Source organism: Hemiscyllium ocellatum, chromosome 13 (assembly GCF_020745735.1).
Source record: "Hemiscyllium ocellatum isolate sHemOce1 chromosome 13, sHemOce1.pat.X.cur, whole genome shotgun sequence".
Classification (NCBI taxonomy): Eukaryota; Metazoa; Chordata; class Chondrichthyes; order Orectolobiformes; family Hemiscylliidae; genus Hemiscyllium; species Hemiscyllium ocellatum.
Genome location: NC_083413.1, coordinates 48,631,680 through 48,644,641, shown reverse-complemented (window position 1 = coordinate 48,644,641; position 12,962 = coordinate 48,631,680). Strand labels below are relative to the sequence as shown.

The following is a 12,962-nucleotide window of genomic DNA, read 5'->3' as shown; positions in this document are numbered from 1 at the left end:
TAGTGAGAACATGACTTCCCACAAACACAACCATACTGAATATCCCTAATTAGTTCTTGCCTTTTAAACACATGTAAATCCTGTTTCTCAGCATCCCCTCCAATAAGTTACCCACCACTGATTTGTGCTAACTGTTGTAGAAAACCATATCTGTCGCTCTAATTGTCCCTTTCTGCTACTACATTCAAGTTGGCAAGGGCAAATAGGAATGAATGCCTGTCACAGGGTGCTTTGCTCACTCTCACTGAGCTTGCAAGAACCTCGTAACTGCTGAACAGTGGCAAAGCCTGCGGGTCCTCAATGTAAGGAATAGATGTAGGAGTTGGCCAATTGACGACTCAAAATTCTCAGCCATTCAGTAGGCCCCAAGCTTCATCTCTTTTGTGCTAGCTCGTCATAGTCCTCAACCTCTCTGATATTTCAAAAATTGTTCTGCATCCTCTTTAAACTTTTGTGATCTTTCCTCCGCAACAGAATTCCAGAAATTCATCACCTGCTTGGAGAAAAAAATTCCATTGCATCTGTTTGAATTGAGTGTCCCCTTATTCTAGAACTCCTATCCTCTTGTTTGAGATTTCCCCCAATAATGGAAACATCTTTTCAATATCTATCCTGTCAAGCTGCATCAGAACTTTTGTATGTTTCAATTAGATCACCCCTCATTTTTCTAAACTCCTAATGAATAAAAGCCTAATGTGTTTAGCTGTTCTTGATAGTCAGTTGATTTATTCCAGGAATCAGCTGAGTGAATCTTGTTTTGAACTGTCTCCAATACCGGAATTGTTGGTAATAGCTCAGAGTATGATGTTCACTTGAGAAACTGTCACTGGTTATAGATTTTGTGGGCGCTTGTGAAATTGAACCTAATCCTAAAGCTGCATCTTCAACCAAATATTTAGCAGGTAATTCAGGAGGTGAAATTGGTCTTTGACTTTGATCGTTAGCATTACTTTTTTCCAATTCTTCTTCTGTACTTCCTCTTGCCGATGGTTGTTCTTGAATAATTATTTCCTCAAATAGGAGGTCAGTTTCATCTGAGGAAATAACTCTCAGGCAGTGATAACTACACTGCCTGAGCTAAGCCTTTTGGTACTCTTTGAAGTGTTCCCTTGGTCATTGTTGTCATTTGAGTGCCTTCCTTGAGCAGGGAGTTTGATCCTCTAGTTTTCTTCATTTCTGAAGAAGGTATCAACTGAGTCAAATGCTACTACCTACCTGCCAATCCAAAGCTAGGGTCTTCCAGATCTTTCAATCCTGTCCACTTTGTCTCTCTCACAAATTCAGGTTATGGGCTGGAGGTTGAATTCCTTCAGGTAATCCCCTTTTTGAGAGTTTTTTTTAAATGGATATCAGATACAATACTTGACAGAAGGTAAATCCAGTTCCAGTGGCAAGAAATATTCAAGTGGAGATCTTGCTGTGGCTGCTGCAGCCTTGTCTGTCATCACAGCAATTGCTATGACACTAATGTCTTCCACCTGAATTGCTGCAAAGGACTTGTTTTGGATTGCACTTTGCCTGGTTACTCCTCTCTGACCTTTTTAAAAGCAGGATCACCCTACCAGGGGTTAAGAACTCCTGACTGCTTTGCTCTCAGATAAACGAAACACTCCAACATCTCCACAGCAAGGTGACAATCCACAGAGAGCGATAGCAATCTATCTTTTGTTTACATACAGGGAATAAAACTTTGCAAGATAATCCCAAATGCAGCGTCACCAATACTCAGTTGTTACTTACACTTCTGAATTTGTAAACTTCAGTCTGTAGTAGTAATTAGATAGGAAGGCTTGTTGTGAAAAGGATATAGGAATCTGCAAGGCCAAAAGATGATACGTAGCTGAATTAAGCCATCTGGCCCATCGAGTCCACTCTGCCATTACACTGCTATATCACTTAATCCCATTTCCCTTATTAATCAAGAACATGTCTATTTTTATTTTTAAATAAACACTGTGACTTGGCCTCCACAGCCCTCTTCAGCAATAGCTCTCTCTAGCTTGAAGATATTTCTCCTCCTCTCCATTCTAAAGGATTGTCCCTTCACTTTGACAATGTGCACTTTGGTGCTTGTCATTCCTACTCTTGGAAATATCTTTTTCACATCCAGTTTATCCAGCCCTCTCTGTATTCTGTAAGCTTTAGATCCCCACATCCTTCCTTGATACAGTGCCCAAAGCAGTTCAGGCTCTTCCAGAGGTGAGACAAATTGGTTGACTGAGTGGCAAAAACTTGGCAGATGCACGTTTAATATAGGAAAGTGAGGTCAAATACCTTGTGTTCACTTTATTGGAGTCTACTCTATTTACGAAATAGTCTGCCTTTTGGCTCTCCCGACAAGAGGGATATGGGTGTTCTTGTGCACAAAACAAAAAAAGTGTAACAAGCAATTTTAAGGCAGCAAATCTAATTTTGACCTTTTCTCACCTTTGGAACACTGGTATTGCTGTCAGGCCAGCATGAACCTAGCTGCCCTTATGAATGTGATGGTGAATTTCCTCTGAGTCACTGCAGTCTGTACTGTAGGTAGACTTTCAATGCTGCTAGGCTGAAATTTTTGTACAGCCAGTCAACCAATTTTGATCATAATTCAGATTCCTATGTCCTTATACCTATTTTGGTCAGCAGCAAATCTCGATAAAGAACATAGAACGATACAGCGCCGAACAGGCCCTTCGGCCATCAATGTTGTGCCAACCTGTGAACTATCCCTTCATCATCCATGTGCTTATCCAAGGATTGTTTAAATCTCCGTAATGTGGCTGAGTTAACCACATTGGCAGGTAGGGCATTCCATACCCTTACCACTCTGAGTAAAGAACCTGCCTCTGACATCTGTCTTAAATCTATCACCCCTCAATTTGTAGTTATGCCCCCTCAAGCTGATGTCGTCATCCTAGGAAAAAGACTTTCACTGTCTACCCTATCTAATCCTCTGATCATCTTGTATGTCTCTATCCAATCCTATCTTAGCCTTGTTTCCAATGAGAACAGACACAAGTGTCTCAGCCTTTCCTCGTAAGATCTTTCCTCCAGATCAGGCAACATCCTGGTAAATCTCCTCTGCACCTTTTCCAATGCTTCCACATCCTTCCTGTAATGGGGCGATCAGAACTGTACACAATATTTCAAGTGTGGCCACACTAGTGTTTTGTTTAGTTGCAGCATCATATTGTGGCTCTGGAACTCAATCGCTCTACCAATGAAACCTAACACACTGTATGCTGCCTTAACAGCACTATCAACCTGGATGGCAACTTTCAGAGATCTATGTACATGGACCCCAAGAATCCTCTGCACGTCCACACTACCAAGAATCTTTCCATTGACCCAGTACTCTGCCTTCCTGTTATTCTTCCCAAAGTGCATCACCTCACATTTTAGCTGCATTGAACTCCATTTGCCACCTTTCAACCCAATTCTGCAGTTTATCCAAGTCCCCCTGCAACCTGTAACGTTTTTCCACACTGTCCACTACTCCACCGACTTTAGTGTCCTCTGCAAATTTACTAATCCATCCACCTATGCCTGCGTCTAAGTCATTTATAAAAATGACAAACAGCAGTGGTTCCAAAACAGATCCTTGTGGCACACCACTAGTAACCGGACTCCAGGCTGAATATTTTCCATCAACCACTGCCTACTTTCAGAAAGCCAGATTCTAATCCAAACTGCTAAATCACCCTCAATTCCATGCCTCTGCATTTTATCCATCAGTATCATGTGGAACCTTATCAAAGGCTTAACTGCAGTCCATGTATACCATGTCAATTGCCCTACCCTCATCTGCATGCTTGGTCACCTTCTCAAAAAACTGAGGTTTGTGAGACACGATCTGCCCTTGATGAAACCATGTTGATGATCTGAAATCAAATTGTTGCTTTCTAGATGATTATAAATCGCATCTCTTATAATCCTTTCCAAAACTTTTCTTACAACAGAAGTAAGGCTCACTGGTCTATAATTACCTGGGTCATCTCTACTGCCCTTCAACAAGGGTACAACATTTGCAATCCTCCAGTCCTCTGGTACTAAACCTGTAGGCAATGATGACTCAAATATCAAAGCCAAAGGCTCTGCTATCTCCTCCCTAGCTTCCCAGAGAATCCTCGGATAAATCCCATTCAGCCTAGGGGACTTATCTACTTTCACTCGTGTTATTAATTCTACCTGTTCGAAACTAACCTCGATCCTTTCTAGTCTAATATCTCCTACCTCATTCTGCTCCTCTACAATATTCTCCTTTTCCTAATTGAAAACCGAGAAATGTTCATTTAGCACCTCTCCGATCTCCACAGGGTCCACATTCAACTTCCCACTTCTGTCTTTGACTGGCCCTATTCCTACCCTAGTCACCCTCTTATTCCTCACATACCGATAGAAAGCTTTAGGGTTCTCTTTTAGTCTATTTGTTAAAGACTGCTCGTGTCCTCTCTGCTCTTCATAACTCTCTTTAAATTCTTCCTAGCTGATCTGTAACTCTCCATTGCCTCATCTGAACCATCTTGCCTCACCAACACAAGCCTCCTTCTTCTGCTTAACAAGAGATGCAATTTCTGTATTATATATGTTACACTCTGCCTCTTTCTCCAATTCATTGATGTAGGTAGTTTAAATAATTTAATGCTATCAGACTAATCATTGTAGCACTTTGTTACTGGAGCCGTTCCACTTTGAAAAGGTTCCGTTGTTGTGGTTCTGCTCGCCGAGCTGGAAGTTTTTGCTGCAAACGTTTCGTTCCCTGGCTAGGGAACATCATCAGTGCTGTTGGAGCCTCGTGTGAAGCGCTGCTTTGATGTTTCTTCCGGTATTTATATTGGTTTGTTCTTGCCGCTTCCGGGTGTCAGTTTCAGCTGCAGTGATTTGTATGTGGGGTCCAGGTCGATGTGTCTGTTGATGGACGTTCTTGCCGTTTCCGGGTGTCAGTTTCAGCTGCAGTGATTTGTATATGGGGTCCAGGTCAATGTGTCTGTTAATGGAGTTTGTGGATGAATGCCATGCTTCTAGGAATTCTCTGGTTGTTCTGTCTGGCTTGTCCTATGATAGTGGTGTTTTCCCAGTCAAATTCATGTTGCTGGTTGTCTGAGTGTATGGCTACTAGAGATAGCTGGTCGTGTCGTTTTGTGGCTAGCTGATGTTCATGGATGCGGATTGTTAGCTGTCTTCCTGTTTGTCCTATATAGTGTTTTGTGCAGTCCTTGCATGGTATTTTGTAAACTACGTTAGTTTGGCTCATGCTGGGTATTGGGTCCTTTGTTCTAGTGAGTTGTTGTCTGAGCGTGGATGTTGGCTTGTGTGCTGTTATGAGTCCTAAGGGTCGCAGTAGTCTGGCTGTCAGTTCTGAGACGCTCCTGACGTATGGTAGAGTGGCTAGTCCTTTTGGTTGTGGCATGTCCTCGTTCCTCGGTCTATCTCTTAGGCATCTGGTGATAAAGTTGCGTGGGTATCTGTTTTTGGCGAATACCTTGTATAGATGTTCTTCTTCCTCTTTTCGCAGTTCTGGTGTACTGCAGTGTGTTGTGGCCCTTTTGATTAGTGTCCTGATGCAGCTTCGTTTGTGTGTGTTGGGGTGGTTACTTTCATAGTTTAAGACTTGGTCTGTGTGTGTTGGTTTCCTGTGTACCCTTGTGGTGAATTCTCCGTTGGGTGTTCTCTCTACTAACACATCTAGGAATGGGAGTTGGCTATCCTTTTCCTCTTCTCGTGTGAATTGGATTCCTGTGAGTGTGGCGTTGATGATTCGGTGTGTTTTTTCTATATCTGTGTTTTTGATGATTACAAAGGTGTCATCCACATATCTGATCCAGAGTTTTGGTTGGATTTCTTCCTTCCTGATTTTTGTTTTCTCTCTGTTAAACAACCCTTAATCCATGTAACAGCCTATAAATCCTCATTTCCCGTTCATAGATAGGTAACAGAATTACTTTGTTTGAAAACTGCTTTTCCATTGTCTTCTTTTTAACCTGCAGCTTGTCCTTGTTACCCTGGCACATCATATGGGAGCAACCATTCGGAAAGAATATACTGGTAAAATAACTCATCTTGTGGCCAGTTCTACTCAGAGTGACAAGTTCCGGGTACGCACAAATATTTTTGATCATTTTTTTTGTACATTTGAAGAACACTGCAAGCTTTTCTCTCAAAAGCTGAGATTTTTAACAAATCAGTGGAATGGTTGAAGATTGGTAAAGAATATTAATTTATTTGATGTGTTGTGGTGGGAGAAAGAGGATGCTTGAAACATGATTTCCTAAAATGTTTCTAATTTATCCTATCCATATAGTACACAGTCTCACTCCAAGTTTATCAAATTTGGTAATCAGTCAGGAAAGGACTGGAAATGCAGGTAGCAGCTGAATTATTAGAAAACTAGCTAGATGGAAGAAGAACATGCGTAGAACAATTTCAAGTGACGTATGTGTTGTTTTGCAAGATTGTGGGGTTTGACATTAGGAAGCTGAAGGAGGAGGGGTGCAGTGTACAAAGCAACAGCTGGGGAAAGGTCAGACAGAAAATAATTCTTCAACCTGTTCAGTTGACGCAGGTTAGCAAATCCAATGCAACAGAAAGATGTACTGATTGGAAGGAGGTGATTAAGCCTGTCCTGTCTGTATTAGCCTGTGGAAGCTATTCATTCTCACCCCAATCTCCAGCTCTTGGTCTGCTGTCCTCAAGACTGAAGTGTATAGTCTTTTTAAATATGAAAATTTCTCATTCAACTGCAATGTCTTTAGATGGTGAATTCTGCACGCCCTAAATAGAAAAATTACTGCTCAATTCCCTTCTAATACTTCGACCAGTTTCTAAATCTTTGCCCCAATTGCTGACCTCTTTTTCAAGAAAGAGGTCCTTCTTAATCCAGCACCTGTTTTTTTTCTTCTTTGCACAAAATCTCTTCTGTCAGGTGTTCAGAAAAGTGACAGATGAATTCAATTTGGTGAATCTTTCCTTCGAGCTAAAATTCTCCCTTCTTGTCAATGTCAATGTAAATCTCCTCTTTTGATCATACTTTTCCTATATTATGACCAGGACCATTTGGCAGTACGTTAGTTGCTGTCTAATGACTGTGTGATGGCTTAGATCAATGTTATTTGGGTGCAAGCAAGTTGAGTATGAGTAACAATATAAGCTCACAGTACCAGAGGTTTATTATGGGATTGTCTCAGTGCACCGCAGAGTAGTGAGTTCTTGGTTTGTTTTGGCAATCTTTTGATCTCTTGTGGTTTGTGTTTATAGCTTATAGTTTTTTTTAATTACCTTTTTTTTGGGGATGTGTATATTTCTGGTTAGGCTAGCATGTTGCCATTCTCTAATTGCCCTTAAGCATTTGGAGAATACATATGCGCTGAAGTTACCTGGGCCAGACCAGGATGGCAGATGGCTTTTCCTTGAAGACATTGGGGAACCATATGGACTCTTGCATCAATCTATGACTGTTTCTAGTCCAGACCTGGTAGAATTGAATTAAGTTCCACCAGCTGCTATGTTGAAATTTGAACTTGTGAAACCAGAGCATTAACCTGGGTCTTTGGTCCTGTCATGTGACACTACTGTCTCCCCTTCGAATTATTTAATGCCACTGGGTTGGCATGTGAAAACATGACCATTATGTTAACATTTGCTGTGTATCGTAGGAGTAGTAGTAGTACATCCATGCAAGTACACTTTAACTACAAGATCATTGCTCTTATGATGATTCTTACACACTTCTCTTTCTCCATCCAGTTGATCAGCTTGATGCCAATTAATATGCTCTTGAAATTACACTAAGCTTTTTTTTAGATTGGGTCTTGTCTTTAGCAGCATCAACTGACTCATCTTTTGGGGAACCTGTAGGATGGAAATTCATATATGCTGTCTTGATTGCAGGCTGCTGTAAGTATGGGCACTCCTATCATGAGAGCAGATTGGATTTATGCGGCTTGGGAAAGAAGGAATGAAGTGTGAGTTTTCCAAGTTACTATAATTTTAAATAGAAGGCAGTTTTATTGAATGAAATTGATGCTATGCAGCCTTTCTTTAATTCTGAGGGTGTGGAATTGTATGGAAAATTTCAATTGTAAATGTAGAAATAATATCGAGACAATGCATTTTTGAGCAGTGCAGAAATGTTCTATTTGATTTTTTTTATATACTTGTTCATGTATACTGAAGTTTTAAGGATTTCAATGCATTTAAAATATTCCACATTGCATTTACAGTGCAGAGCTTTTTATCTCAATTTTATAATTCATGGAACATAATGGTTCAGTTTTTTAAAAAGTTGTTTGGAATAGTAGAAATTGTCTAACTAATACAAACCATGTCAAATCAATGTAGAATTTACCTTTTTTAATGTAAAATATAGATGGTCTAGAAAGCCACAATGATTCTTGAGGTGTTTAAACCTTGTTAAATCTACTTTTAAGTTGTGAAATGAAAGATTTGCTGGAAATTATAAAAAGGCAAAAGCATTCTGCTTTTGAAAACAAAATTGATGAATTGTTAGCACAAAAATTTTAAGATGTACGACCTGATGGCCAATACAAAGATATGGATGCAAGGTGACTGTGACTGTAACTTAATCTAAATTAAATGATGCTTTTCTTTTTGAAAGACTCTGAGGTTGAACAAGTGTTAGGGTAGAATTATTAAATGTCATTAGGTATGCCTCAGAGGACTGATTTAATTGGCGTATAATTAGGAAATAGTAAATGTCAGCCACAATGGGAATAGTTTATAAGTCACCCAGACGGTACATATTAAGTGTAGAGCAAAATGCAGTTATAATATGGATACACAAGTCCAAAGAATCGTAGATGCTGGAAATCTGAAACAGAAACAGAATTTACTGGGAAAACTCAGTTGGTCTGACCTTATCTGTGGAGAGAAAGCAGAATTAACATTTAATATTCATTGACCCTTCAGAGGGATCTTCAGAGACAGTTTGTTCCATCTACTGTTATCTCTTTTTTTTAACCCATAGACAGCCTGAAGTTTCTTTGCAAGGTTCTACCTCCTCTGGACATCTTACCCTCCTTGGGATCATTGGCAAATTCAGCTATAATACATTCAATGTTTTAATTTAAGTAGGTTTGTGTAGAATCAATGGAGAAGATCAAATAGACTGAGCCTGGGGCCAGCTAAGACCATTTTAGGTTATGCTCAACATTCAGCTGTTTGCTTGTTGCAGATGCAAAAGGTACAATGTAATATTTACTGAAGGTTGTGTGAGCAAATTATTTAATATGCATGTTAAACCCTCCATGCAAATGCAAACAATAGATAAAGCCAGTAATCTTGTTAACATTTTAAGATCTTGATTATTTTTGAAAAGTAGGCGAATGTAGATATGGTAAAAGAAAATTGCTTTGGAAAGGACATGGTCAACCAGGGATAATTTTTAAATGCTGCACTTTTTTATAAAGTTAGTAGATACCCTGACAGTTTTGATTCTTTCTTTTAAAGGTTTGCAAGCCCTGTTAATGTGCCATTGGACAGAATTCCCAAAAGTATAATTTGTCCCTTTGGTAATCTTATTATGTGGGCAAACAAACCTATATATCCAGATGCTTGCTCCCAAATTGGATACTCTTCAGAAAACAAAAAAGAAACCTATCTATAGTATTTCAAAGTAAAGTCCATAACAAGTCTGTCCTGTCATACTTTGGTCATTAAGAAAAATGCATCAATTTTGAGTGTTCCTGTCATGAATCGAAGTTATGAAAATTGTTTGCTTGTGATTAATAGTTGCTTTTGTTCTGTAGTGATTTTCATATTGCCGATGAAGTGTTTCGAAATGAGTTCAAGGTGCCCCCATTTCAAGACTGTGTGTTATCTTTTCTGGGATTCCCAGATGAAGAACTCCGAACTATGGAAGAAATGACTGAAATGCAAGGTCTGTGGAGGACATACGAGAACAATCACTTTAGAGTTTTCTTCTTGGCAATTTGTTAAAGTTTTGAATGCAGTAATTTCTGAAAGAACATAGGGGACCTCGTGGAAGTTTAAACATTTTTTTTCTTTATGTACAAAACTTCTTCTGAGCATCATATTTGTCGCAACTGATGCATGTTGGTGATTTTCATAGGTTACTTTTGATCCATTCTTAATTTTTGAAATTATAAAAAAATTGTTCTATAAAGATTTGGTAGCATTGGAGCAGCAGTTAGCACTGTTGCCTCACAGCGCCAGGGACTTGAGTTTGATTCAACCCTCTGGCGACTGTCTATCTCTGGCGTTTGCATATTCTCCCGGTGTCTACGTAAGTTTTCTCACGTAGGTCAAAGATGTGTACATTAGGAGACTGGCCATGTTAAATTGCCTGTAGGGGCAGAGGATGAGCAGGCTAGGTCGATTTGCCTTGAGAAATACAGGGTTGCAGGGGTAGGTTAGGGAATGGACCTGGATGGTATGCTTTTTGGAGGGTTGGTGTGAACTCAATGGGCCTAATGGCTTGCTTTAACACTGATTTGCGAGACCCTGATCTGGAGCTGTCCATAATGCAGTAGATATTTGAATGCTGTTTGAAACAGTATTCCTGGCCATGGATTATTTGCACAATATTGTGGAAGATCTGACATTGCAAGTAACAAAAATTTGGCAACATGCGTACCCTTGTTTTCCAGGAGGAAGATACTTGCCTCTTGGTGATGAAGCATGCACTCACCTTGTGGTGGAGAATACAATAAAACAGCTGCCATTTAAACCCATCAAAAAACTGTTTGTTGTAAAACAGGAGGTGAGACCTGTCTCTTTAGCATATTTGTGCCTTAAATTGATATAATATGAAATTACATAGGTGAAAGCAAAGTAGTTTGGACTCAGGTGTTCAATAAACCAGCGCCACACCTGTCACAACACTTTTTTTTTTCTCTTTTTTTGAGAGTTTTTGATGACCGTTGCAATGTGCCACTTTGAGTGAAAGCTGAAACTCTGTTACTGTCTTAGAATTGAATTTATTTGAAGAAGTTTCAGGTGTTTATTTACCTTGTTAGTGTATGTCCCAGTGATAGCTGAAATCAACCTCAATGTCTTTTCAGTGATATTGCATTAATTTATGCAGATTTTCATGCTTTAAATGATTAATCAGTAACCTCTTGGCAAAGGAACATTTTGGCAATGCTAATTGTAAATTGATAGTATTTGAAGATGTAAAGTACTGATCAAAGACTGATACTTACTATAATCTTTTATTTACATTTAATGTGAAGAGGTGCTCACTAATGTGCCCTGAGAAACTAGATTAAGAGGTAGGACAGCAATTGTATTGGTAGACCTTTTTTGAGTAGGTGATGCAGAAAACTACAGGTCAGTTAGATGGTATCATAGGGGAAATGCTGGAATCTACTGTCAGAGATTATAGTAGGGCATGTAAAATCTCAGAACAATCTGGCAGAACCAACTTGGTTTCTGAAAAGGAAATGATGTTTGATTAACTTAAGCAAGGTAGAAGGGAACCTGGGGTTGTGGTGTATTGAATTGTAGTAAGCTTTTGACAAGATGCCACATCAAGGATGATTACATTAAATAAGAGCTCAGTTTGTAGGGGTGACATATTCTAATATGAATGATTTTATTGAATAACTTATTGTCACAAAGATCTTGAAGTGTTTTGTAGCTACAATCCTGTGCCATTTTGAGTTACCATAGGATAGAAAATGTTAGCTAAAAGGTAGCAAAGAGGAGAGGTGAAAGTTTTCAGGTTGATAAGTTGTAACTAATGAAGTAGCAGAAAGGTCACCTGTAGGGCTTCAACTGATTTACAGTCCATGTCAGTGACTTGGATGAAAGGTCTGAACATATGGTACCTTTTTTTTTTAGGACAATGAGAATTTAATTACAGATTAACCTCAATTTATCCAGAGAATACAGTCGGGGAGTATTTCATTCAGTTAATTGAATGTCGGATAGCATAGTTTAGCCAAGCATCGGGACCTTGTGAGATAATCCGATATTCAGATAATCGAATGCTGGATAATTGAGATTCCTCTAATTGTCAAGAGGAATTAGAGAATCTGCAAATAGATATAGAGTTCTAGTGACTGACATGGGATATAATGTGAAAACTGCAAACTTTTCCACTTTGGTTTGGAATCGAACAGCTGTGTATTATTGATTTTTGCAGAGCGTGCCTCACTAGGGTACATTAGAAGTCCAGACCTACTATTCCTCGGGTTGTCACATAAGTTGAAGATGGTTAAAAAGTATGCAGAACTCCAACTTGTCTTTTTAGATGTAGTTGAAAAAGTAGGTTTGTATACTTAATAACAAGTATTGTTTTTTTGCAAGTAAATAGACTTGAACTACAAGTAAACAATTATGACCAATTTAATTCTGCTTAGTTATAACTGTAACCCACTTATAAAATTCCACTTTTTATAGCCATGGGTGTAGGTAAACTGAATGTTGCTGTATATTGCAAGGGAAAAGGAATATATAATTAGATAAGCTGTACTGTGGCTTTACAGAGCCTTGAGATTATGTCTTGACTATTGTGCCCAAAGAAATGAAATGTCTGAAGTTATTCGGAGAATATTTGTGTATCTCATTTCTTGGATGAAGGGTGTTGAATAGTTTGGACTTGTATCCAGTGGAACTTTAAATATGTCAAGTGATCTTGAAACTGAAGATTCTGAAGGGACTTCTCGAAGATAAATATAGGATGTTTTTTCTTTTGAGATACTCTAGAACCAGGTGACACTTTAAGAAAGAGATTTCCTTTTAAGATTGTGATGAGGGATAATATTTTGAGTCATTTTATCCATGAATTCTCTTCCCCAAAAAGCAATGAAGTTTGGTTCACTGAATTTATTCAAGACATTGTTTGATAAAGCTTTGGGCAAGGATGTAAATGGTAATAGGGACCATTCGGCAAAATGACAGAACACAATCTGATCAACCTTGATCTTACTGAATGATCGATCAGCATTGATGAGTTGAATGGCATATTTCTCTTCCTTTGTTCACAGATTTCAATTAAT

The 12,962-nt window shown here is 39.0% G+C and overlaps 1 protein-coding gene across 3 annotated transcripts in view; it reads left to right on the top strand.

Annotated features, from left to right (window-relative positions):
* The window catches only part of ect2 (epithelial cell transforming 2), an 85,122-nt gene that overhangs the window by 20,951 nt on the left and 51,209 nt on the right, over nt 1-12,962 (top strand). For all 3 annotated transcript variants that reach the window (XM_060834156.1, XM_060834155.1, XM_060834157.1), the window contains exons 6-9: nt 5,970-6,077; nt 7,870-7,943; nt 9,747-9,877; nt 10,608-10,720. In XM_060834156.1, the coding sequence (XP_060690139.1) occupies nt 5,970-6,077; nt 7,870-7,943; nt 9,747-9,877; nt 10,608-10,720 (426 nt within the window). The remainder of the gene's footprint in view (nt 1-5,969; nt 6,078-7,869; nt 7,944-9,746; nt 9,878-10,607; nt 10,721-12,962) is intronic.